We start from the raw sequence: 22,870 nt of genomic DNA, 5'->3' as shown, positions 1-22,870 counted from the left end.
TACGGTAAATATAGCTCCTCAGACGAAATAGGCTTCAACCCCTGTCATACGGACCAAAAATATCTTCAACCAGGACTACATCTTCTTGCTGCATTTTTACGAACGGCGTTCATCATCATCATCAGAACATTCATTCCGTACCTATGATCTATTTATAGCTTTTGAACCAACTATTTCGAGGGTTCCCACCATCCTATATTATATAAGTCAGCTATATCGGGTGGTAATCGCCGTCCTTAGGCTCATAATACCACATGTTTTTGGAAAGTATTTATACAATTATGACATAATTATACAACTCTAAAAAAACACAATTTTTTAAAGGCCATTGTTTAAAACACTTTGTTTAAATCATGTTTTAAACAGCGTTTTAAACAACCATTTGTTTCAAATGCAACCCTATGTGTAGGCCTATGTTCAACAATCGCTCGATTCTTATTCGCTCAAATAACACACAACACAAGGCTGCGATACAGGATTGTATATGACTCGGGTCACTCATGACTCAACTCGAGCCCGACTCCAGTTGTGATTTTCCGATGACTCCATTTCACTCTTGTTATGTCGCGAAATACTGAAAATGACTCGACTCGTCTTAGAGTCTGGGCGAAGTCACTAATTCCCTGCGCGAGCCCGCTGACAACTTTGAGCAAAATAAAAAACCAAAGCCTCACTTTGCCACACTCCCCCAAAACGCGTACACTGGTTTTGCATGCATATAGTTAGCACCAGAATCGATCGCCCAATGCTGAGCCCCAGAGCAGTTTTGCGGGAGGGAGGCTAACAAAGTCCTGTTTCGGTCCTGGTTACAATATCCGCCGACGTAACAGTATATATACGCGTGGGGTGTCAAGCGCGTAGCCTACGGTCCGCGAGACGATTTCATCCGTCCCGTTAAGAGGTCTGTTGCAGACTAAATGAGAGGTCTGTTGCAGACTAAATGAGAATACCACCCTTGCAATCACAAGATCTCAAATTAGACATGGCTCAGTAGCCTAGTTCATTCATGACCGATTTTCAGATATCCACTCGTGTATAGGCCTATCGATAGGCAAGGCATTGCGAGTGTGGTGTCATATTTACAGACAATGTGATCATATCTCATTTTAAACCCCGGTAGCAGGCGCTAAAGAATGTCAGGATTTTTGAGCTACTGAAATATGGTAACCCTATATAATTGACTTGTGACTCGGAACCTTGTGCCTTAGTTAAAACCCAGCTGCGATGGAAGGATAGGTTGGAAAAAATCCAAGCCTATTTTCCATGTATTTTACATGCATTTTTCAAGAAATTGAACAACACCAACATATCACCTCCTCGAATGAGAACTGCGTGTTATTGGTGTCGAAAACAGCAGTAGCGTCTTGTACATTTCAGCTCTGCTTTTCGCCTGGCTATGGGCTATAACATGGAACCTTCCGCCGTTGTTATGGGGCGGATACGACCTAGAAGGAATCTGTACAAACTGCGGGCCGGTTTGGAATACCAGACACCTCAACAGAAGAATATACCTGATACTGCTCATGGTTTTCTGCTAGTTTGGCAAACTCATCACATTGGCCACCTGCTACGCAAATATCGTGATGATTATACGAAAGGTGATATTGGCATTTTTTACTTCTCTCGCGCATACCCGTACTATAGGCATGCGTAAACAACTATAGATAATTCTAGATCTCTAATAGAATTAAGCGAAACGCCGGTAACCTAATTCGCGTGTAATTTGGAAAATGTTGCTTATCGCTCTAATTTTAATTCGAATTTGTATTTTCTGGTAATACTGAAACTGTTAGATACAAGAGGACTTGATAGTGCCCCAGACAAAATTGCAGGGTGCAGGTTTCCACAAATTTGATTGTCGAATTTATCATGAAGCACTGTGTGGCGAGATAGTCTAGAGGTATGATTCACGGCTGTAACATCAATGGGCCGTGGGTCGAGTCCGACCGACTCCAGAATTCCTACCTAAGTGTGGGCTGTTTATCTACGTTCCTGCTCGCCATATAATCCGCGTAAGCGGTGTACTAAAAAAGCCTGTAAGTGGGTCGTGCTACATGTCGGCAGTTATGGAATCAAAAGTAAGGATTATCGCCTGGTGTACATGACCAATGACCATTGCAGTCGATAAACTCCATGAATACCCCCAAACAACAAAAACAGAGAACACGGCGTGTTGTCCTGTTTACATGGGTTTAATATGGATAAATAAACTGGCGGTATGTGCATTATGGATATATCAGGTAATTTTGAGAACGAGGATTAAAATATACAGTCTGCGTTACATGCGTTCTTACCTTATATAGAAAATTTGGTGGCATTGCTGATTGAATTTGTCGTTAGTTGTCGTCTTTCTGAACAATGAGATGTTCCGTAAACCAGAACGGCATCATCAATCCATTCGCGAAAATCGCAAGAGGCTGAGAGCGACGTCACCAAGATAGTGATGAGCATCATGATCGCATTTCTGATCTGCTGGACACCGTACACGTTGGTGGCGATAACGGCTGTCTCTCGTCCAGGGATGCAGGTCTGGTTATAAGCTCACTTCAGATTTATTGGATTTGTTGATGTTGTACGGAGTAAATTGAAGTTATTTTCATTCAGGTTAACCAATATGTCGGTACCATACCCGTGTACTTCGCCAAATCAGCAACTGTGTTGAATCCGATTATCTACGTACTGATGAATAGTCAGGTTAGAGTTTAAACGTTGCATTTGCTACGTATCTTTGCGACTAAAGGAGTGGCTAAAGATTATGGCTTGCTGAGTCAGAGTTTTTTGCAACTGAACCCCTAACTGATTTTAAACTCTGAAGACCGGCGCATCAACATTCTTTGCTACTATCTGCTTTGCTATACCATCGAACACCGAAGTTGGTGTCGACGGGGGAGATGTGGTACCGATGGATCACTGGGACCGAAAATACTTGAAAAATTCTCCATGATAATCCCATGATAACACTCCGTGAATTTGTCTGACATGCTGACAGAATCTTTCCTCACATGGGAAAAAATTCGACCTGCGTGAGTTATGGGGTCTGTGACGAATGATTTACGTTTTAGGGGGTGTAAAGTAAATTTCGATCGACCTTTGCATTTTTCTATATAACCTTTCAGACTAACAAACCCGCCATAATTTTTGATGTGAAGGATAGGGCTTGTATCAGGGTATATAATGCCACATATTTGTTGAATCAATACCATCCTCGAGTGGACTATTTTCAAGTCAATTACAATATTTAGGGGTGGGGGACCTATGATACGATAGCCAAATCAAGCAAAATAGATGGACCAACTAATCACTTAACAACAGAAGCTCGCCTACATATATATAGGCTGTAAATCATATCACTATCGCTATATTTATCGCTATTACGAGGTATTTGAAAGTCAAAATGCCTATTTGCGGGTAATATGTATGTGGTATTAATTTTTTAAGTTTAGGCGTAAATCAAAACATGATTTTCGGCCAACATTTGAGTTGATATAATCTATTTTATTCTTGACGGTCGCGACGAAACATTTTTCATTGGCTTGCTGTAGCTTAGCTTATAGTAAACAACAAAACAAGGTAACAAATTTGAGTTATTGAGCGTATGTCTCATAGGTCCCATGGTCGTGTGCCATTGGACCCACCGGGTGGGGACCGATGACACGTTCGAGCAACAAATTTTAAACGTTTATAAATATTTTTTGAAAAGGCGGATATTCATGTAAATGTCCGCGATAGGTTGAGCTTGTATCGGAGTGTTGAGACAGCAAAAGATCCACTATTCTCGGCTGAAGATTTGAGGGCCAGAGATCATTTTGCAATTTTTGATCCATCGGTACCACATCTCCCCTACTTGGACTTTTTTCGAATAGCCGTGTCTACTTTTAATTACTGAAGTCGACTACTATCGACGTACTTTCGCTTAACGGATGTAATAGCAGACTGACTTTTCACACTTTGCATTTTGGAAAATAGAACGTACGGTGTTTGGTTAGGTTTGCATTGCGCGTATAGGAGTGAGATTGTCGTAAAGATACGGATGAAATAGTCATATTTGTAGTGACAATATACCGACTTCGTGTTCATTCAAGATGTATCATTTAATTTCAATATTCACCTTCCTTCGATTGTGTATATCAAAAATATGCAACTCTTTGGCAAAATCAACTTTTTTGCACAATAGCTGTATCATACATATTACTAGCAGTGTTGGGATGACTCGAGTCATGACTTGACTCGAGTCAGACTCGAGTCAACTTTTTCGTATGACTTGACTTGACTCGAGTCACTTTGTAAAAATGACTTGACTTGACTTGACTCGGCGCTTCAGAAATGAGGATTGACTCGTGACTCGGAGCAAAATTTACGAGTCAATTTCAAGTCATCAATAAGTAAATGGTGTCGACTAAGTCACTGTATCATGTGTATGTTCGGATAATTTGCGATACGCCAGTGACACATGTGAGCAGTCTTTCTGTTATTGTACGTTCCACTTCCGCTGGTCTTCCATTGCTACATCACGAATAAATTGGCCGCAAATGAAATGATCACCGCTACGTTGCCGTCGTAGTAGTAGATTAATCTAATAGTTATGTTTCGTAGATGGCGCAGTGCTTACATTGCGCAGTTTTCACCTTTACCAACCTTCTTGTATGATTTAAATCGAATGAATATAGTTTATGCGTATATATTCTCACGGTTGTGTAGATGGGTAGTGTACCATATCAAATTGTTTAAACTTTTCGAGGCTTCGTATTCGGTACTCTATTTTGGCTGATAATAACATACCGTAGCATGTAACTATGCAGTTACTCACGTATTTTATTAGCGGTTTTACGTGCGCATGTGCGATACAACGCCTTTTTGCATGTATATTTAACTTTATATTCGTTATTTGACCCAAGATAAAGGCTAATTAATCTGTCTGTCACACAGCTGGCAGATTGTTATGACTTTGAATCATCACTCATACTTCGAAAATTCAATTTGACTTGAATTGTGACTTGACTCGTGACTTGACTTGACTCGACTTGACTCGACTTGACTCGACTTGACTCGACTTGACTCGACTTGACTCGAGTCACCTCCAAAAATTGAGTGACTTGACTTGACTCGAGTCACCTTCGAAAATCGATTGACTTGACTTGACTCGAGTCAAAATCTGCAATGACTCGAGATGACTCGTGACTCGAAGGTAGTGACTTGATCCCAACACTGATTACTAGATATCTATACTATACGTAAAGTTTTACTTCTATTTGAAGTACGTTCGCTACGAAAGCGCTATTTCTTGTATTATTGTTGTTGTAGTGGCAATTTAAGGCACGACTTCTCCACGAGTGGCCTCGCCGTGTACTTTGTCCGCGTCTGTTGCACACTGAGCCGTAATTGCAGTGGCATTTTTGGAATTTATTTAACGATAAAATCACTTCGTCTATCCTCCAGATCCGCAAGGAAGTTATCAGAGTCGCGTTAAGTGGAAATTCTCGAAGAGACGATGAAGCTTCAACCGATTCTAATACACGGTGAACTTCAGTTTTATTCCTGAGAAGGGGTTCATCAGTATAGGCCATGATGCTGCGCAACTGTTAATTCACCTTCTACAAATCATGCCATTGTATTTTGTGATACTTGTACCCATCATTATAGTGATAAAAAATATATCTACGAACCTTATATGGCATCACTGATTTAATAAAAAAATGGATTAATCATTACACTGGTAACACAATTTTTGTTGACTTTGATCAGACAATTGATTTTGACCAACTTTTGGGCGCTGAATTAAAAAATGACTTACGTTTTTCTCCATCACGTCCAATTTTAGGTTTAGGCACCCTCCACATTGTCTGATAACCCACATAAAAGCACTTCTTTTAATATTTTGTGTAAACTGTATAAACCGTTTCAAAAACCTCAAGCAGTCGATAGTAAATCAACAGACTGTATATAAACATTTGCACTGCTTTATTTGATTGATTTAAACGGATATTACTTTTGCCGAACAATTAAAAAGCGCGTTTCAGGGCCCAAATTTACGATAATAACTCATAATTTTGTCTTTCCCCCATCATCTTCAGATATTGGCAGATTCTTTTTGTTTGCCCATTGCTGACTATGCCAAGGTTTTCCGGGAAATTACTTAGATATTTCAGCTTTTCTGAATGTCAGCTGTCCGACATAAACATGTAGTAGTGCAGCGGCATATGTGTATCAAGGTTACATGTGCAATTGTGCATCCTTATTGTCTGACCACTAAGAATACACAGTATTTCAAAACCAGAGGTGGTCAGTAACGAGGTACTTCTACTTTTTCGAAGTACTCAAGTAGTTTTCCTCTACTTCTGGTACTTACTCAAGTAGATCTAATTTTCGCTACTTCTACTTCTACTTCGTAATATTTTGTGATCTACTATTTACTTTTCGCTATTTTCAGTTTGTCAAGTAGAAGTAGTTCAATATTCCAATCAGGAAGATAGTCTGAGGAATTTCGGGGCTGTTTTCACTGAGTATCAACATTTAATTTTCATAAAAGTTTGGTGAAACCCAGAATTTTCGTCGCGCTTCGCGCGCAATGCTGGATACAGAGATACAAGTATGATTTCACGAAAATAGCGCAGATTATAATTTAGGTAGAAGGTTGGCGTGGTTCCGTTCACCATGCTATTTTCTAAAACGTGCAGTTCGAGAAAACAGAGGATTACCATCGCATCTCCATAGCAATACTATCATTTTCATCCCATGATGTGGACGAATACTTATGCTATCGAAAATTGGATACCTGCTGGTATGCATCAATATGAATCAAGCTCGTCACCTATCGCATAGCTCAATTTGCACCTTTTTACAAGCCATGTGAACGTATTAGGATCGTTTTCACAACTACTTACTTACTTGAGTACTTTTAAAGTCAGTCAGTCAATTCTACTTCTACTTCAAGTAGTTTCAGGTTGCTTATGGAAGAAGTACTTCTACGCGTACTTGAGTAGATTTTTTCGTCGCTACTTCTACTTCTACTTGAGTAGATTTCTTGACTACTTTGACCATCTCTGTTCAAAACTGACACATAGGATATGATTCAGTCCTGCTTGTCATATTGCAAAAATGTTTCTGTATTATTCTCAAAATTTCTGTATTATTCACGAAGACTAACTGAGTGCAATGTGTGCTATGTGCAATTGTTACTGCACATAAGACGTTGCCATATCGGAGAATGCCACACTTTCAGATCCTTTTTGATCTACCAATAGACATTTGCCATTCAGTTGAGTTGTATATCGGGATTCCTAACTCCTCCAGTAACCCATGGTAAAAGTTTTGTGCCAATGCCAGTATCACTGCAATACACAAAGCTACCGAAAGTAGCCCTACGATGAAAACCCCGTTACTCGTGATCGAAAGTGAGATATTTTCTCTCTCTTGCCAAGTAATTTTTTTTTTCAATACGCAAGGATGATTAAAGTTCCAAATATTTCTTTTCCAAGTCCCAAAGCCTATATATAAGATCATTTACCCTGAGTTAATGGACTACTGTACGTTCTGAATCATCTTCGATATCCAAATCTTCATCTGGTATCCCGAAGATCTTCACCTTGACCCAAATTATGGAGCGTATAGGAGTTACAAGTTACACTGGATTGGCTGAACAGGGCATTGGACCCATTGTTGACAGTATGTAATGTTTATTTTACTTGCCATATCCTGCAGTTTGCATTAAATATGTGTCTGAAATATCCTCGGATGATTGTCTTCTCTAACCAAAAATGGGTGAAAGAACCGGAGTAGATCGATACAAGTACCTTTTTTCCTTATTATTCAATTGACACCTTGGCAATATAACTTATGAAATAAAAGTGTGGTTTTCTATGTGGTATGGGAAAGTATTATATCTATTGCTAGATTCGTGAAAATTTGCATATTTTGGGCATATGTCGTAGAGCAAAACCTTGACGTGTAGAAGAAAACCAGCGACAGTTTTGGAATCAGCACGCTACAATTAGCCTAAATTTAGTGAAAAATCAAAGTCAACAAATTTTTCGTGCAAAATTGTTGCTCAGTGTTATCTGTCTACTGGATTGCAGGTAGTAACCAGAGGTGGTCAAAGTAGTCAAGAAAGTTACTCAAGTAGAAGTAGCGACGACAAAATCTACTCAAGTACGAGTAGAAGTACTTCTTCCATAAGCAACCTGAAACTACTTGAAGCAGAAGTAGAATTGACTGACATTAAAAGTACTCAAGTAAGTAAGTAGTTGTGAAAACGATCCTAAAATTCGTTCACAGGGATTGTAAAAAGGTGCAAATTGAGCTATGCGAAAGGTGACGAGCTTGATTCATATTGATGCATACCAACAGGTATCCAATTTTCGATATATTTTCCGGAGATTAAAGGCATTACTACACTTGCTTTTATACTTCAACATGTATGTTATCCAGACAAAAGAACTGATATTATTTATAACTCATAGTATATGATACTGGGAATTAGAAGTAAAATGTAAATACTACTTCTAAAAGTGGAACATGTATTTCATGCCTTTAGTCCGGGTGGTAATGACTCGAGTTATGACTCGACTTGAGTCACGATTTTTTGGTGACTCGACTCTTAAAAATGAAAAATGACTCGACTCGACTCGAGTCAATTTGTGTATTGACTCGACTTGTACTCGAGTCATTGCGCATGACTCGGAGTCCGAGTCTCGGACCAAGTCATATGACTCGAGACTGGGTCTACCAAGACAGGCATTTCATTGTAATTTCGAAGAATAGTAAGGTTAACCTATACACTACAATTATTTTGTCTATCAGTACTAATACTTGAAAATGCCACCAGAAACTGTTATAAGTGAGGAAAATTAGCATATTATAAATGCGAACCATTCGATATCACCAAACAGAGTAATAAAAAGTGGGTTTAACAAGACTTTAACTGGAAACAGAGCAGTCTACACAATAACTCGGACTCGACACTCTACTCCGTGACTTGGACTCGGACTTGACTCGGTACTGAATTGAAATTGACTCGACTTGACTCGAGTCAAAACTATAAAAGTGAGATTGACTTGTGACTCGGAACCTTGTGACTTGGTTACAAGTAACAGTGGACTCGTCGTGCCTGAAGCAATATTAATGTGTAACTGATGGCGACTTGCTATCCTGTCGTTGCGAGTTCTTAACCGGGCAGATTTACTCGATACAGATATACTTCGGAAAAGCGTACGTTCATGAATCTCAAGTCTCAAGGGGCGACGTGAGAGAAATCGTGGGTTTTTATACCCGAAAATGCGTAACAATGAATGCAATTGCAAAGCTTGAGCAAATAAGAAACTGGTTTGTAAGTTCTAGCGACACGAAAAATGTAGAACTCTAGCTAGGACTTATGCTTGGCGTAACAATGGTTATCAATCTTGCGCAATACTAGACGATATAATGAAGTTCGAATAGTTGTCCTACTAAAATATTACAGTTCCTTCATGCATACTGCAGATACATGGATTGCTTGAGACTTAAAAGGACTAGCAGTCCGCCACAATGTAGCCTCTTTGGTGATATATCATCACATAATCATAATAACAATAGGCTAATAATCGCTGGGTTATATTTTTCATCAGAACAAGTCACACACAATGTACACAATGCGATGTCATGAACAGATAGGAGGATGTCGAACGACACACTTCATTACTCTACACTACATTACATTACTCTAACATCCACCTGCCGAGTAGAGTAGAGTGCCCATGTCACAGTTCTTTTCGATGCTGTGCTGATCCTTTTTTTGAAGCCGTGGCCCTCTCTACCGTAGTTCTTTCCATTCCTTGTGAGTGCTTTCTTTCGGCGGGTCTTTTTCTGGGCTTTTTTGTCGCCGTAAGAACGGCATCGGCGGGGGAAGAGGAGCCAAGGTAACCTCCGGTGGGAATCGAAGCGGATCCGTCAGGTTGGTGGCCGCTTATGATCGTTACAACTACGCTATCTCCCCCGCGATCAATTGTCAAGAGAAAGCAGGACATATACAGTTCAAATTCAGAAAATCCGGCAATGACGCAGTCGGTAATGACAACATTGAAAATCGGCATGGGGCGATGTCTAGAAATATTTATTAATGTGGGAATCGGGACACGTATTGCCAGACAGACTGTCGCTATATACATTCATGTAACCCAGAGATATCTAGAACTAGTTTCTAGAACTAGTTTCTAGAACTAGTTTCTAGATAGCCCTGATGTAACCCTATATGATAGCCTCTACTGTAGCCAAATTATACAACGCGAAGGATTTCTAAATGTTACGGTTTCCTATCCAATATGCCAAGCACCTTATCTTCTCACGATTAGACGTGCAAATACACATTCTCTTCCTCTAAAATAAGTTGTTTTTGTGCCCATGAGCGCCACGTTCCCGTGCTCACAATTATTCGCAAGCCGGATTTCCGTGACAGGCAGCGCGAAATCGGACAGTATACAACCGAAGCGTAGACTGCATCCAGTGCAACGTGGTCGCGTACCCAGTACAGGCCTCAAAACTCTGCGGTTACATAAGTTTTTTCACGGAGCGGTGACATCTGCATGTGTCCACACCATAGAACACTATGCTGAAACACTGTCGTTATAGCGATGAAAATATATCAACCTACATTATATGGTTCTTTGCGCCTACGCATTTAATTTGTTAATTCTGACTTTATAGTATTCATTTGTAATCAAGCCTTTTCAGATAGGCTGTTCTCACCGTTAAGCCTATGAAGCTTGCATCTGCGAACCGCACTAATTGTTGATTATTTACGTTGGCGCAAAATCAACTGTAACACATATACTTACGTTCCTTAATTTCGTCCTGCACGTTGTTATTACGTTCATTCGGTCGGATGTTGCTGTCCTGCGTGCTATCTTCTTCAAGTTGTATGATTGTGTTGCTTAAGGTTTACCATACGTCCTCCTGTAGGAGGATTTGTCCTTCTTTTTCAGGTTTTTGAGAATGTCCTCCGAGGACGGCTAAAGATCCTCCTTTTTGGCAATTCGTCCTCTTTTACAGCTAGGATAATGGACAGATTCCAGTGAAAATGGGCATAAATGCCACTAAACAGCGAAGACTGACGTTCGAGCGGGAAATTCGGGGTTCGAACTAAAGTCACGATCTTTTTTGTTTCAGTCAACACCACTAAATTCAAGTAAAAGTGTAGATCGGAAGTCCAACTTGAGTGATGACAAAAATTTTACCAAAATATCGAAATCGGATGTTTTTCAGTTTTGATCGAGTAACTTTTCTGAATTGGTAAAAGTGTCCTCCTTTCCCGATTCAAAAATATGGTAACCCTAGCCCTATGTTGCTGTACTACGTGTCTGCTATCTTTTTGCAAGTTGTATGTTTCTATGTGCTATACGGGTCCGCTGTTTATTTGAATCCGATTTGAATAAGTTATGAAACTCACGAAAAACTTGCATGAATGAAGCCTACAACGTTTAGCATTCGCAGAATACCCAGGGACAGGCTTCTTCGCCTATAATCGGCAGCAATGTTCCCTCTAATTTTTTACGAGTCTGCGCGCACTCGCCAACTTGATCACCGCGCGGCCTCTTGGACAACAGTGCGCAACGACTACAAAAAAGACGTTACTTCGGTCGGCTTTTTTGGGCGCGGCACAGATTTTTTTGTGCGCAGCGACTTTGTCAGCAGTGCGCGGCCGCGCAGCTTAGAGGGAACAGTGATCGGTAGCGCAGGATTTAGACTGCCGCGCAGAAACAATGGCCACCACGATTTAATAACATCTATTAATAATGATTAGGGAGATTTTTTTGTTACCTAAAAACGAATTGTAGCCAACTTTTTATCTCAATTTCTTGTTGGAACTGTCTGTCTCAGAAACTAATATTTTCATGTAAAAGCATTATTTCAACGATCTCCGGACCTATGAAGAATTCCAGTAGTTACATCACGCATTATGGTAGAAATTAAATTTTGTTGTAGTCCAACGAAAGATACTTCCCTACATTCTCGGGTAGAAAGTGTCTGTCCTTACTAAGTAGCTTGCCAATAATGGAGAAAGAGCGTTCAGCAGTAGCAGTAGTTGGCTGGCAACACTTGAAGTTATGCGTACACTGCTGGTGATACCGTTTTGCAGAGTTGCGTCAGTCTGACAATGTTGCCTACATCACACTTTTTTAACATGCGCGTCCTGATATAAGAACCATGCAATGCCCGCGCAGTCTTGCTTCAGTTAGGATATTGTGGTACGTTGAGCATAACACCATGTCATTTGACAGTTTATGATTCACAATGATCAGACGATGGACGGTCTACATGGGTATAGGCCTATAAAGTAGGCTACAAGATGTCAAATGATAAAGTTCACCTACGGTGCAAACATGTAAGATATAAACGAAATGCAGGTTACAAAGAAATTTGACTTTGTAGACAATTTTGACAACTTTTTCACGAACGCCACAATACTGACAAAATTTTGACATGTCAAAAAATCGCCCTGGTCATCAAGAATTAAAACAGACACAGTGCGATGGGAGAGCTAAGTACCTAAATTAATATGTAACAATACCATATCAGTAGTAATTGCTTACATAATCCAAGATGTTGTGGGCCGCAAAATAAGCGTCTGCAGGTCGCGTGTTGAGAACCCCTGGCGTAGAAGACGTGGGAAGTTCAAATATCTGTCCACAAAGAATAGAATGCCAGTTTTACAACGCATTCAAAATAATTTGGTATTTCCTCGAGCACGTCCATTTCATTTCACTCCGTGACAATGCTATGAGTTAACCACGACTTCACAGACGCACAATCTCCATCAACGTGTGAAGCTTTGTGAGCTACTGGATGATTTCTATGCTGAGATAATACCGATCGAGGATTCAAACTTACAACAGTCGAAAATACCATCAATATTTTAACTTTCCTTTGGCAAGTAGAGAAACGTATAATTTAGGCAGCTTACTCAAAAAATCATCCCTCACTACTAGTCTTGAATCATTAGAATCGATACTAGATTCGAATTCAAGTCCTCGAATCATTGTTCGCAATCTTACTCATGAATACGGAAGTAAATGAGTTAACAGAATCTAGAAACAAGTAGATCGTGCGGAATTAACAGCCCAGAAGTCTGCCTGCATTGCTCATCTTAACAGCTTTCCAATCTGTAATTTCAGTTTCCTGGCGTTTGGTACATGTCTAATAGTCAAGGACACGCGCGTTCCCCGATCCCGTAACACGTCACCATCGCCCACACTGGAAGACATCTCACGATCTGCGAGCAAAGGAAAATTTGCGACACAACCCGAGCTGAGGTTGTCCTGAAAAATTTCATCGATCCCATGCATGTACAATTGGTACATGTCGTCTTTCAAAATCAGTAGGCTCCTTGGCTCGAGATAGAGTCTGTATTTTGGAGTCTTTGCGTTTGTAGCAGACTGCGCTGATTCATCCTTATCCTTCGCGTAGAAGTTGATCACAGTGTGACTCCCGATGCTGATTGTTGACACGGTAGGGAAATACAAAGGTCCATCCAGATGAGGCTGAAAATAGGATATATAACGTCATGCTTTTTTAACAGACTCTTGGAGGCACAGAACTTCAATAAACAATTGAATAATATAGTCCTATTGAAATAAACACTAATATTCTCGGATGACCCTTGTCATGGGTAATCGTAAGCAACTAGAGTGGAGATTACGAACGTACTGTGTTGTAGAAATGGTTGACCGACATGAGCATGCGTCACTTTAGCATGTGGTTCCACAACTCCAAAACTTACTGTGAATACGTGAACCTATGGTACGTACGTCGTATGAGTAGTTCAGGTTCAAAATGAAGCCAATATCGCAAAGTATGCCGTAACAATTGAAGTCACAAGTCACTCTTCCTTCTTCAAGTTCACATTTTGTCGGTGGCCATTGTCAAATTAGGAATTACAAGGTCTGTCCTTTGAACTTTTACCAGTGTTACGCCATACGTTTCCAAATCCTAATTCGTAAAACAATGCAATCAGTGCACAAGATTAGCGGTCATCCTCACTCAGTAACGATATCATGTCAAGCTATGAAAGGTCCTGCTGAATACCGACATTTCAGCCGTGCAGCGGTATGATGTGCACCGAGCAGGTCTCCGTGCTCAAGGATTAGAATTTGAGTCGGTATTATGAGAAAAATCAAGCAGTGAAGTAGGCTACCTAGCGGGCCCCTAAAAATCTTCTTGTGGGCCACGGGTTGGTCGTCCCTGGGTTAGGGATTTGGTTACGATCGGCGAACTTCAACTAGAATTCAAGAGAAACTTCAGTACAAAGTAAAGTAGATGTCCGAAACAGCCAGTCCATACTGCTACGGTTGTGAAGGCTGTGAGACTTTATTGGTATAGGAATTTTGTGTCATCTCAGGTGATGTTATTATTGAGAGCTGCATTCGGATTTATTGTAATTCTAATACAGTTAAATTTGGCTAAAAGATTCAGAGCCACTAAGCTTTAACACTCACCATTATGCCTTGGCCAGGCTTGTATTCGTTTATCAAAACGTGGTTGGGTGAGTAGGAGCTGAATACACCGGTTGCATTCACCTTGGAGCAGCATTCCTCAAGCCACTAAAATCGAAATTTTTATTTCATTTTCTACCTTAACTATGTACCCAACGGCATGAGATAAACATATCCAAGTTGCTATCCACATTACTAGGATGGGTGAACGCAAATTACAAAATGCCAATTAGCGACATTGGCTGTTGCAGAAGCACCCGAAAATAGCTTCAATCAGTAAAAATTGGAAGGAGAACAAGTACTAAACACCAGTTTTGAAGAATTCGGCACCAAAATTCAGCGAATCACAGGGTTGCAATGACTCCGGTCATGAATCGACTCGAGCTATTTTCATAAAAATGAAAAATGACTCGACTGGAGTCAATTTGTGTATTGACTCGACTTGTACTCGAGTCATTGCGCATGACTCGGACTAAGTCATATGACTCCAGACTGGGTCTACCGAGACGGGCATTTCATTGTAATTTCGAAGAATAGTAAAGTTATCAAACTGCTTTTATTTGGTTTATCAGTACTGGTACTTGAAAATGAGTACCGTAAACCGGGGTAACTTTGGACTTAAGGGCAACTTTGGACACTACGCAGTAAAAGATTTAAATGGTTATTGATGGAAAAGGGTTGCCCCTGGATGTCCAATTCTTTTTCATGAGGCAACAGTACCACAAGTAGTCTCAATCAACACCGTAACTGCCGCACCCCAAACCCCCCAATTGGGGGGGGCCGAGCTCGAAGGGGGCTAAAAATTATTTCGTGAATTAGCATAAATTACGGAATATTTTTTGAAAATTTATGTAGCTTTTTCAAAAAAAATTATAGAAATAGGCATATCGGCGTAGGCCATTACCGCGCCACGACGCACGAAGATATAAAGTTGTAGGCCATGTAACATGCGACTCCAAGAGGTGTGCCAGAACGATCGGCAGCGAGAAAACCTTGGCCGAAAAGGACTGCGCTTATGCTGATACATATAGGTTTAATTGTCCATAGGCGCCTAAATGACTGGTGACGAATATTCATGTCTTGGCAATCTGAACCTCACAAGACAAATACCACCCCGCACGGAAAAATTATACGCCGGTGAAGAAATACCAATATGAAATCGTGTGCGTCCTTTAGTTTAGTACGTTTATGCGATTCTACATTTTTTGATATTGCTGAGGTCACGAAATAACATCATGTAACGAAGTCATACCAACGGGTCCGCCCGCCCGAAGATGTTTAATTATTATTTACGGGCCCTACAGTTCCCAAGACACCCCAGTCAGCTCTACCGGTTAATCTGATTACGCGAGCAGAGAGGACAAGAAATTGATATCAATATAGGCTACATGCAATTCCCGATCTTATTGACCGATTCTATTATGAATCATCGAAAATTTTCGCGCTTCGCGCGTTCTCACTAAAGAGTGCAACTGATTCCATGGTAAAAGCGAACAACGTGATGAGGGGGGAGTCGTTTTATCACCCTATGGGAGCCCACGAGCCAAGTACTTTTTTGGGGCCTGACGAAGTGCTGTTTCGTTCCTGCCGACATGTAGCCTATACGCCCGAAGATGTTTAATTATTATTATTGAGTGGTCCTACCTTTTGAAACACACCTCACTCCGCTCTACCAGTAAATCTGATTACGTGAGCAGAGAGAGGATGAAAATTGATAGCAATATATATGAAATCCTCTATCATACTGACCGATTCAATCGTGATTATACAATTTTTTCGCTCTCCGCGCGGACTTTCGAGATATCGTAGACATTAAACGGACACCCGATATAGATGGTTAATTAGGGGTCATCTGCGTACAGCCTGATGGGGGTCTGGGGGCGAAGCCCCCCATAAGTTGGGTTTATCACTCTATGGGGGGCCCAAGACCAACGTTTTGAGGGGGGGGGGCTGACGAAGTGCTGTTACGGCCCTGGTCTCAATAAAAGGTGGATTCATTTCACTACCAGATAAACTTGACCCAATATTTATACATTAATGGCGGGGCTCAATTTCATCAAAATTGATGGCCATTAAACTTCTTACAACCTAACATAGATAGCATGTGATTCATAGATTCAAAACTTGGCAGCAGATACCTCTAAGTCAGAGGCGGGAGACTTCTCCAGTCGGCAGGCCGGATATAGGAAATTTAGGTACTTGGCGGGCCGGATTGCTGAATCAATGCATTATTCGCCCATTTATCCACATATAGGCGGAATAAATCGTATTTATTGAATGTATTTTAACGACAGCAATGTCACGTCAAAGCCAATTCCCGCCGATAATGACGAAGACAATGTGGATTTGAGAATCATAGTGTCCTATATGTTGTGGACACAAGCAAATCTCACGGTTCAGTGAAATTGGTCTACGTCACACTTTCGATTTGGCTAAAGACAATTTGACGGTGGTTTGTGACCAGCTTGGCGAGCTGGAAATTTGATAAAACGGATATCAATCGAAAGCTACCGCGGTCATGGTTCCAAAAATATAAATTTTATTCTGCTCGTGGCCCCGGAAACCTCCAAAATCAGGCTCGAATGTTGCATTGTAACGGAGTTTGGTATTGTGACGCAACCATGCCGTCTGGGAGCAAGTGAAAGCAGCGCAAACCGCAAGCGTATTGGCCATTGTTGCGCAACGTAGTAGGGACATACGATTATACAGTAGAACAACAGTTCTGTATGTCCATGAGTTCTCATTGCAAATTAACATTCGACAAAATCTGTCAAATCTCAGAATTTTTCGTCTCGCTTTGCGCGAATATGTGCCGACAATATTTGCAACATGTTGCCGTGAATGCAGTGGTTTATTATAATTCATGTAAAATTGATTGCGCGTGCTTTCAGATAGCCAATTACAGGTTAAAATACTCCCGTCACGCTAGCTCGGGTTATTTTCCACAAAATGTTTTGATCGAGGTATCTTATCACGCAGCGAGCAGCGTGTCGAAATCGAAGAAAGAGGCACTGTACTACTTTCGAGAGTGAGAGCCCTTGAAGCTTTTTAGTCAAAATGATAACTAAATATATTTGTATTTGAGTGCTACAAAATTAAATCTTCGGAATATTTTTTCATTGTATCATAGAGGATGATACTGTTTAGTGTTGTGAGACGCAACCTCACATGAATGTTAAATAATATGACCGATCGGACTTGGAACTCTTACCCCTTGTTTTTACTACCGTCCCGAAAATATGGGGGTAGGGAGGGGCGGCGCTAGACCTAAATAATTTTCAAAAAGGGGCGCTGCAGGAAAAAATGTTAAGAACCACTGGCCTCTAGAGGTCTGTTTGCTATTTTGTGACCATACCTCTTTCAATGAACTTCGGGACCACGGCTTTACAGAAATGTGATTTCAACCAACGAGCATAGCTTTGTAGGCCTACTATCATATGTTTTGTGTAGAGCGAAGCGAGCAATAGAGGCATCCCCACAGTGGAAAAGTAGTAGGCAACTGAACGTATAATTTCAGTACCGGTACTCGAAAAAATCATGTCTTACAACTGAACTCTAATCATTTGAATTAGGCTAATATCGGATTCAGATGCAAGTACTCAAATCATTGTGTCCAGCCCCACCGATAATGTAACAACCAGTGAAAAACCGAAGGAAGCCATAAAAAATCACATATTTGTCAATAAGTAATCACCACCTTAGGCAGTGGCTCTTGTATCATTCCCTTAGCTTGAGGCACCCCACCTGAAATTAAAGAATTAATAGCTGTAACAGAATAACAGTGGGTCACATTCTCCTACCCCAGTTTTGCAGCCTCCGGTTGGACAAGACCGTCCATTTTGTCTTTGGACTGCTGTACACTTGATCAAGCAAATACTTTTCTTCCTGTTCGGAGATGAAGTTCGGAACATAGTACGCAGTTGGCGGACACTGTAATCATTAAAATGTTTTGAAAAGTATAATAAAGCTACTTTATTATCGATATGACTCAACCCACAAACAGTTGAAAGTATCAGAAAAAATACCATACCTTAGTCACTTTGTAGGGGATTATTCCATCCATGTCAGCTCTCGTACCATACTACCAGATAAACAGAGAGTGGTTTTCAAGTTGAAACTTGGAGGTGAATCATTGCGGCTCGAACAAGGAATTGTCCAACATGTACACTACCTGTGCAGTGTGCATAGATGCTCTTGGCAAAATCCAGTAGATTAGCCTACTTGAGCTGCATCTGAAAAATTATTATAATTTAGAAAAAATTACTATAGAAATGAGGCACTGGTCAGGTCAGTATCTAGAGTGGCTGTGCACAGATAAAAACACAGTGAATTGTAATACAACAGATAAAAATGGAAATATGACAGCTAGAAGATGGACACAGTCATACACTAAATTGGTACATGCATTAGGATTGTACAATTTTACAACAGAATTCTTGAGGATAGAAATTCAATAAAAATATATCAGTACAAGCCAATAATAAATAGAAAAACATTGTGAAGCCAATACATTCAGAATATAGTAGAAGAACAGAGTCTCAGGCTATCTAGCTACTAAACTACGAAGAGTCTATATAATATAACATACAAAGGTTTAAGTTCGGTCGGACTTTTTGCACGATACAATACCATTCCTGTTGTAAGCATCAATCAAAACTCAGATGATTTGGTATATATTTAGACGGAACATTACCCCATAATAAATACTATATTTCAGCCTGGATGGAATTATTGTTTGTCATTGAAAAAATAAGTTTTGATCACTGCTCAGTGCCAAGCAGCAAGAACAATGATTATATTACTACAGTTGTCAAACACACATAGCCTGCCGCTGGTAAATTTTCACTAATGCAGCCTATCACGAGATTGATTTGTGTCATGAAAAAATATCTTTATGCCAATATATACTGTGTGACACAATAAGTTGAGAAAACACATATGTAGTGGAACTTGCATACCCAGAGAGCTTCTGGTGACTTACAATATAAAATTACATTGACCCTTATGACAACACTAGGCTACCGTTAATGAACAAAACTATGTGATCATGTTTGATTCCCAGTACAGAATTGCGGCCGAACAGACACACAATTTTTGAAATAACACCTTACAGTCAAGCTCAAACAGGGCAACGCTTTGACAGTAACAGTACTGATTAGTTTTTGTTTCATATAAGCAAGCGTTGATAGAAAAGTCATGTAAAGTAAGGCTTGATTTCTATTACTCTTTGAGAGTCAATCGTTCTACTGCTACTGTATATCACCATGAACTCTGATGACCAGTGCTACAGAATGATTGCGCTAATTATGGACACCAATTCCATTGCCTACCGGCTGATTACTGTCAAGTATACTCAGAAAGCTTAACTTATCGTGTCACATCTAACTTTCCAAAGTCTTCCACAAAAAATCTGGATTGATGCACTTAGAAACACAGATTGGATATATAACAAGCTTAGCCGATCGGTGATCCTGACGAACATCAGAAATACCCTGTACCAAGTAAGTGACGATTAGAGAGAGATGATTTTTTCGAGCATTGAAGTGATAAGGTTCCCACTACAAGTTAAATTTATCAAGAAAAACAATTTTGATTCTAGGCCTATCTTCCACCGTGGAAAGCCGTCAGGGTTGTTACCAAGTCACAAGGTTCCGAGTTACAAGTAAATCTCGCTATTATAGTTTTGACTCGAGTCGAGTCATTTTCAATTCACCTCCGAGTCAAGGTCACCTAGTAGAGCGTCGAGTGCGAGTCATGTGACGTGGTTCGAGTCATGCATAATGACTCGAGTACAAGTCGAGTCAATACAAAAATTGACTCGAGTCGCGTCATTTTACGCATTTGAAAAATTGACTCGAGTCCCGTCGAATCTCCAAAAAATCGAGTCACGACTTGAGTCATTACAACCCTGAAGGCGGTAAACCTTAATTGGTCCTATCGCAGCATATGCAACATGTAGTTCAGAGCTTGAGGGCTATGCACATTCGTGCTGAAAGGATATATCTGTGATGTAGTAATCAACCCCACAGCATTACCACCAGGTGCAATGATTTTTGTATGATCTACAAAATACCAAATAATCGACAATGTGATGAAAAAACTGGTATTACAGTCTTTGCGGCAGCCTAAAAGGCAACACCGGTAGCCCATATTTGAACTTTCTCCACCATTCATACATCATAGTATTGTGACATCACGATTATAGATACTCGAATACTCAACTTGAAGCCTAATACAATCACAGCCCAGCTCCGGCCGTCAATTATTTTTCAGAAGGCTTGTCTAAACACTCGTCCAACTTAGATACAAGCATTCCCAGTGTTACATCTACAGCTGCATCAGTAACGAATCTCTCTTTGAACCAAGCCATGGGAGCTTGTTCTGAAAACTTTTCTGTCCGCGTCGACAATTCCTTAGGCGAACACGCATGGAGAGCCAAGGACTGAGATGAAACCACATCTAAAATCATATCATTCAAGCCTTTCATTGCTACAGTGTGCAACACGTCTTTTTCGTGACTCTCTATATCATTAGAGGGACTTAGAAGTGAATCTAGTACTAATTTGTCTAGTAACATAGTGTCGGCAGATGCACGGATTTGCTTAAATCGCGAAATGCCAGCCCGCATGTGATAATGATCAAGAACAGAATTGCAAATGTCAGTAATTTCGTGCAATAACATATCGTCCAGATTATCATCAAGAATATCGGAGGCTTGTAACATTATTATATTATCACCTACTACCTCAGCAACAACGTCTTCGACCATATCATCGCAAACCTGCGTTAGTATCCTGTTCAATTTAGCGACTCCCTTGACTTTCATTCGGTGAGTGAACAAGGTGGCGTCGAAAACTTCGACTGCAATGTTGTACATCTCCTCGTCTGCTGTCTGCTTCATTAAATCACGCGCTACGTCATCGGAATTTTGTAGCAATCGTTCGTGGCGTTCTTCGTCGTCTTCGCTCGGAGCATTATCGAAATCTTCCAGAATAACTTCTTCTAGCAGATACACAATGCTTTCTTGAATAGTCTCAATTAATAGTTGACTTGCCACCGATTCGGAGTAGTAACGGTGCAAGGACATAATTCCCGGTGTGAACCACGCCTGAAGGTTTATTTAACTGTATTTCTCGGAAACAAGCAACAATTGAAACAACAGCGGACTCGATTCACTTGAAGTCTTGAACTGTCGAATTTTTCAATCAAGTGTAAACAATAAACATCGAATCGTACCGTAGACTGAAATTGAGGACTCTCAAATATATTCATGTTTCACAGATATCGCTAGTATCGGTATTTCATTTGTTTTTTGAACTTATTGCAATCTTGTGCTGTTGAGCAATGATGAAATTATGGATACAATGAGCTGAACCAAACCGGTACGAATTTATTTCAATCATCCATCAGTTCCAAACGCCACAACATTACGAAATTGAACAATTCTTTAGAGCGAGAAAGAGAAAGAGAGAGGATTCAGATTTATTTTCTTCCAGCACCACCGATATCTTGGACGATAGAGATGCGACATAAGACCGTGTAATCGTTGTCTCATAAAAAGCGTAGAAGAGGGCCGTGCTACAAGTCGGTAGCTACGGAATAAAAATGAAAAAAATTGGCCTGTTATCATCATCATCATTATTGGGTTATTAGCAATTTTATCAGTTCAATGTACCACAAAATGCGATACAATGAAAAAATAGGAAGGTGTCGAAGCGACTTGGAGTAGTCTATGGAATCAGACACCCACCTTGGCCTAGGCGATGTGAAGAGGAGGCACGCGCACTGACTGAAAAGTAAAGAGGATAGTATAGAACAGTGGTTCCCAACGTGGGCGATATCGCCCCCCAGGGGGCGATTTGACGGTCTAGGGAGGCGAAAATGACGAAGGGGGCGACAGGGGGCGAAAATAGCGAAGGGGGCGATGACGCGTTAAAACGGCTATATTGGAGTCAAGGCGGAGAAATGACCCTTTTTTTAATCAACCCACCAAAATTTGGTTGCAAAAGTGTACAATTCGACATCGAGCCGAAAAGTTGACCTTTTTTTTAGTCAACCCGCCGGTGCTTCCAGTTTGTATGCCCATTTTTCGGTTCACAAAATTTGGGGGGCGATGATCGGTGTTGAACTTGAAAAGGGGGCGATGAGTCGAAAAAGGTTGGGAACCACGGGTATAGAAGAAAGCAATAAGAGACAAAAATGGGGTGGCATGTCATGGAAGGCGAGATCGATAGGTCAGTCGTGTTCCGGTAATCTTGAGGATGCACTAGTATTCATTTAGTAGTAATTCCTTGTATTTTGACTTGAATGTGGACATGCTCGTCGACTGTCGGATAGCCGGCGGGATATTGTTCCACACATCAGGTCCGGCATATTTGATGGAGCGATGATCTTTTCGGTCAATCATATGA

General features: G+C 40.6%; 3 protein-coding genes across 5 annotated transcripts in view; 1 reads left to right on the top strand and 2 right to left on the bottom strand.

Moving 5' to 3' along the window:
• The window catches only part of LOC145434596 (uncharacterized), a 269,611-nt gene extending 247,861 nt beyond the window's left edge, over positions 1-21,750 (bottom strand). Inside the window, exons 1-2 of one of the 2 annotated variants that reach the window (XM_080311942.1) lie at positions 21,241-21,750; positions 18,562-18,691 (exon numbers count right to left, since the gene is read on the bottom strand). In XM_080311942.1, the coding sequence (XP_080168068.1) occupies positions 18,677-18,691; positions 21,241-21,546 (321 nt within the window). In that variant the 5' untranslated portion in view covers positions 21,547-21,750 and the 3' untranslated portion in view covers positions 18,562-18,676. Of the gene's footprint in view, positions 1-18,561; positions 18,692-19,800 lie in introns of those variants that run through there. The other variant, XR_013913479.1, reaches the window with a different exon arrangement.
• LOC145459599 (rhodopsin-like) lies at positions 1,831-5,929 on the top strand. Its single transcript, XM_080338186.1, has 3 exons — positions 1,831-2,527; positions 2,605-2,694; positions 5,437-5,929. Exons 1-3 carry the CDS (start codon positions 2,444-2,446, stop codon positions 5,518-5,520), a joined length of 258 nt encoding a protein of 85 aa, XP_080194312.1. The 5' UTR covers positions 1,831-2,443; the 3' UTR covers positions 5,521-5,929.
• LOC145434597 (putative RNA/DNA demethylase ALKBH6) lies at positions 12,217-18,709 on the bottom strand. Of its 2 annotated transcripts, XM_080311943.1 has the most exons (5): positions 18,490-18,709; positions 18,260-18,389; positions 18,157-18,203; positions 14,463-14,567; positions 12,217-13,508 (listed from the first exon to the last, which is right to left on the bottom strand). In XM_080311943.1, the coding sequence occupies exons 1-5, from the start codon at positions 18,520-18,522 to the stop codon at positions 13,110-13,112; spliced, it is 714 nt and encodes a 237-aa protein (XP_080168069.1). In that variant the 5' UTR covers positions 18,523-18,709; the 3' UTR covers positions 12,217-13,109. The 2 variants fall into 2 exon arrangements, with proteins under 2 accessions (XP_080168069.1, XP_080168070.1); XM_080311944.1 differs by lacking the exon at positions 18,157-18,203 and having other exon boundaries at positions 18,490-18,703.
• Positions 21,751-22,870: the final 1,120 nt, after the last annotated feature.

The sequence above is a fragment of the Botryllus schlosseri genome, chromosome 2, assembly GCF_051294905.1.
Source record: "Botryllus schlosseri isolate E-star chromosome 2, Bs_hap1, whole genome shotgun sequence".
Lineage (NCBI taxonomy): Eukaryota > Metazoa > Chordata > Ascidiacea > Stolidobranchia > Styelidae > Botryllus > Botryllus schlosseri.
This window is presented reverse-complemented; position numbering and strand designations above follow the sequence as displayed.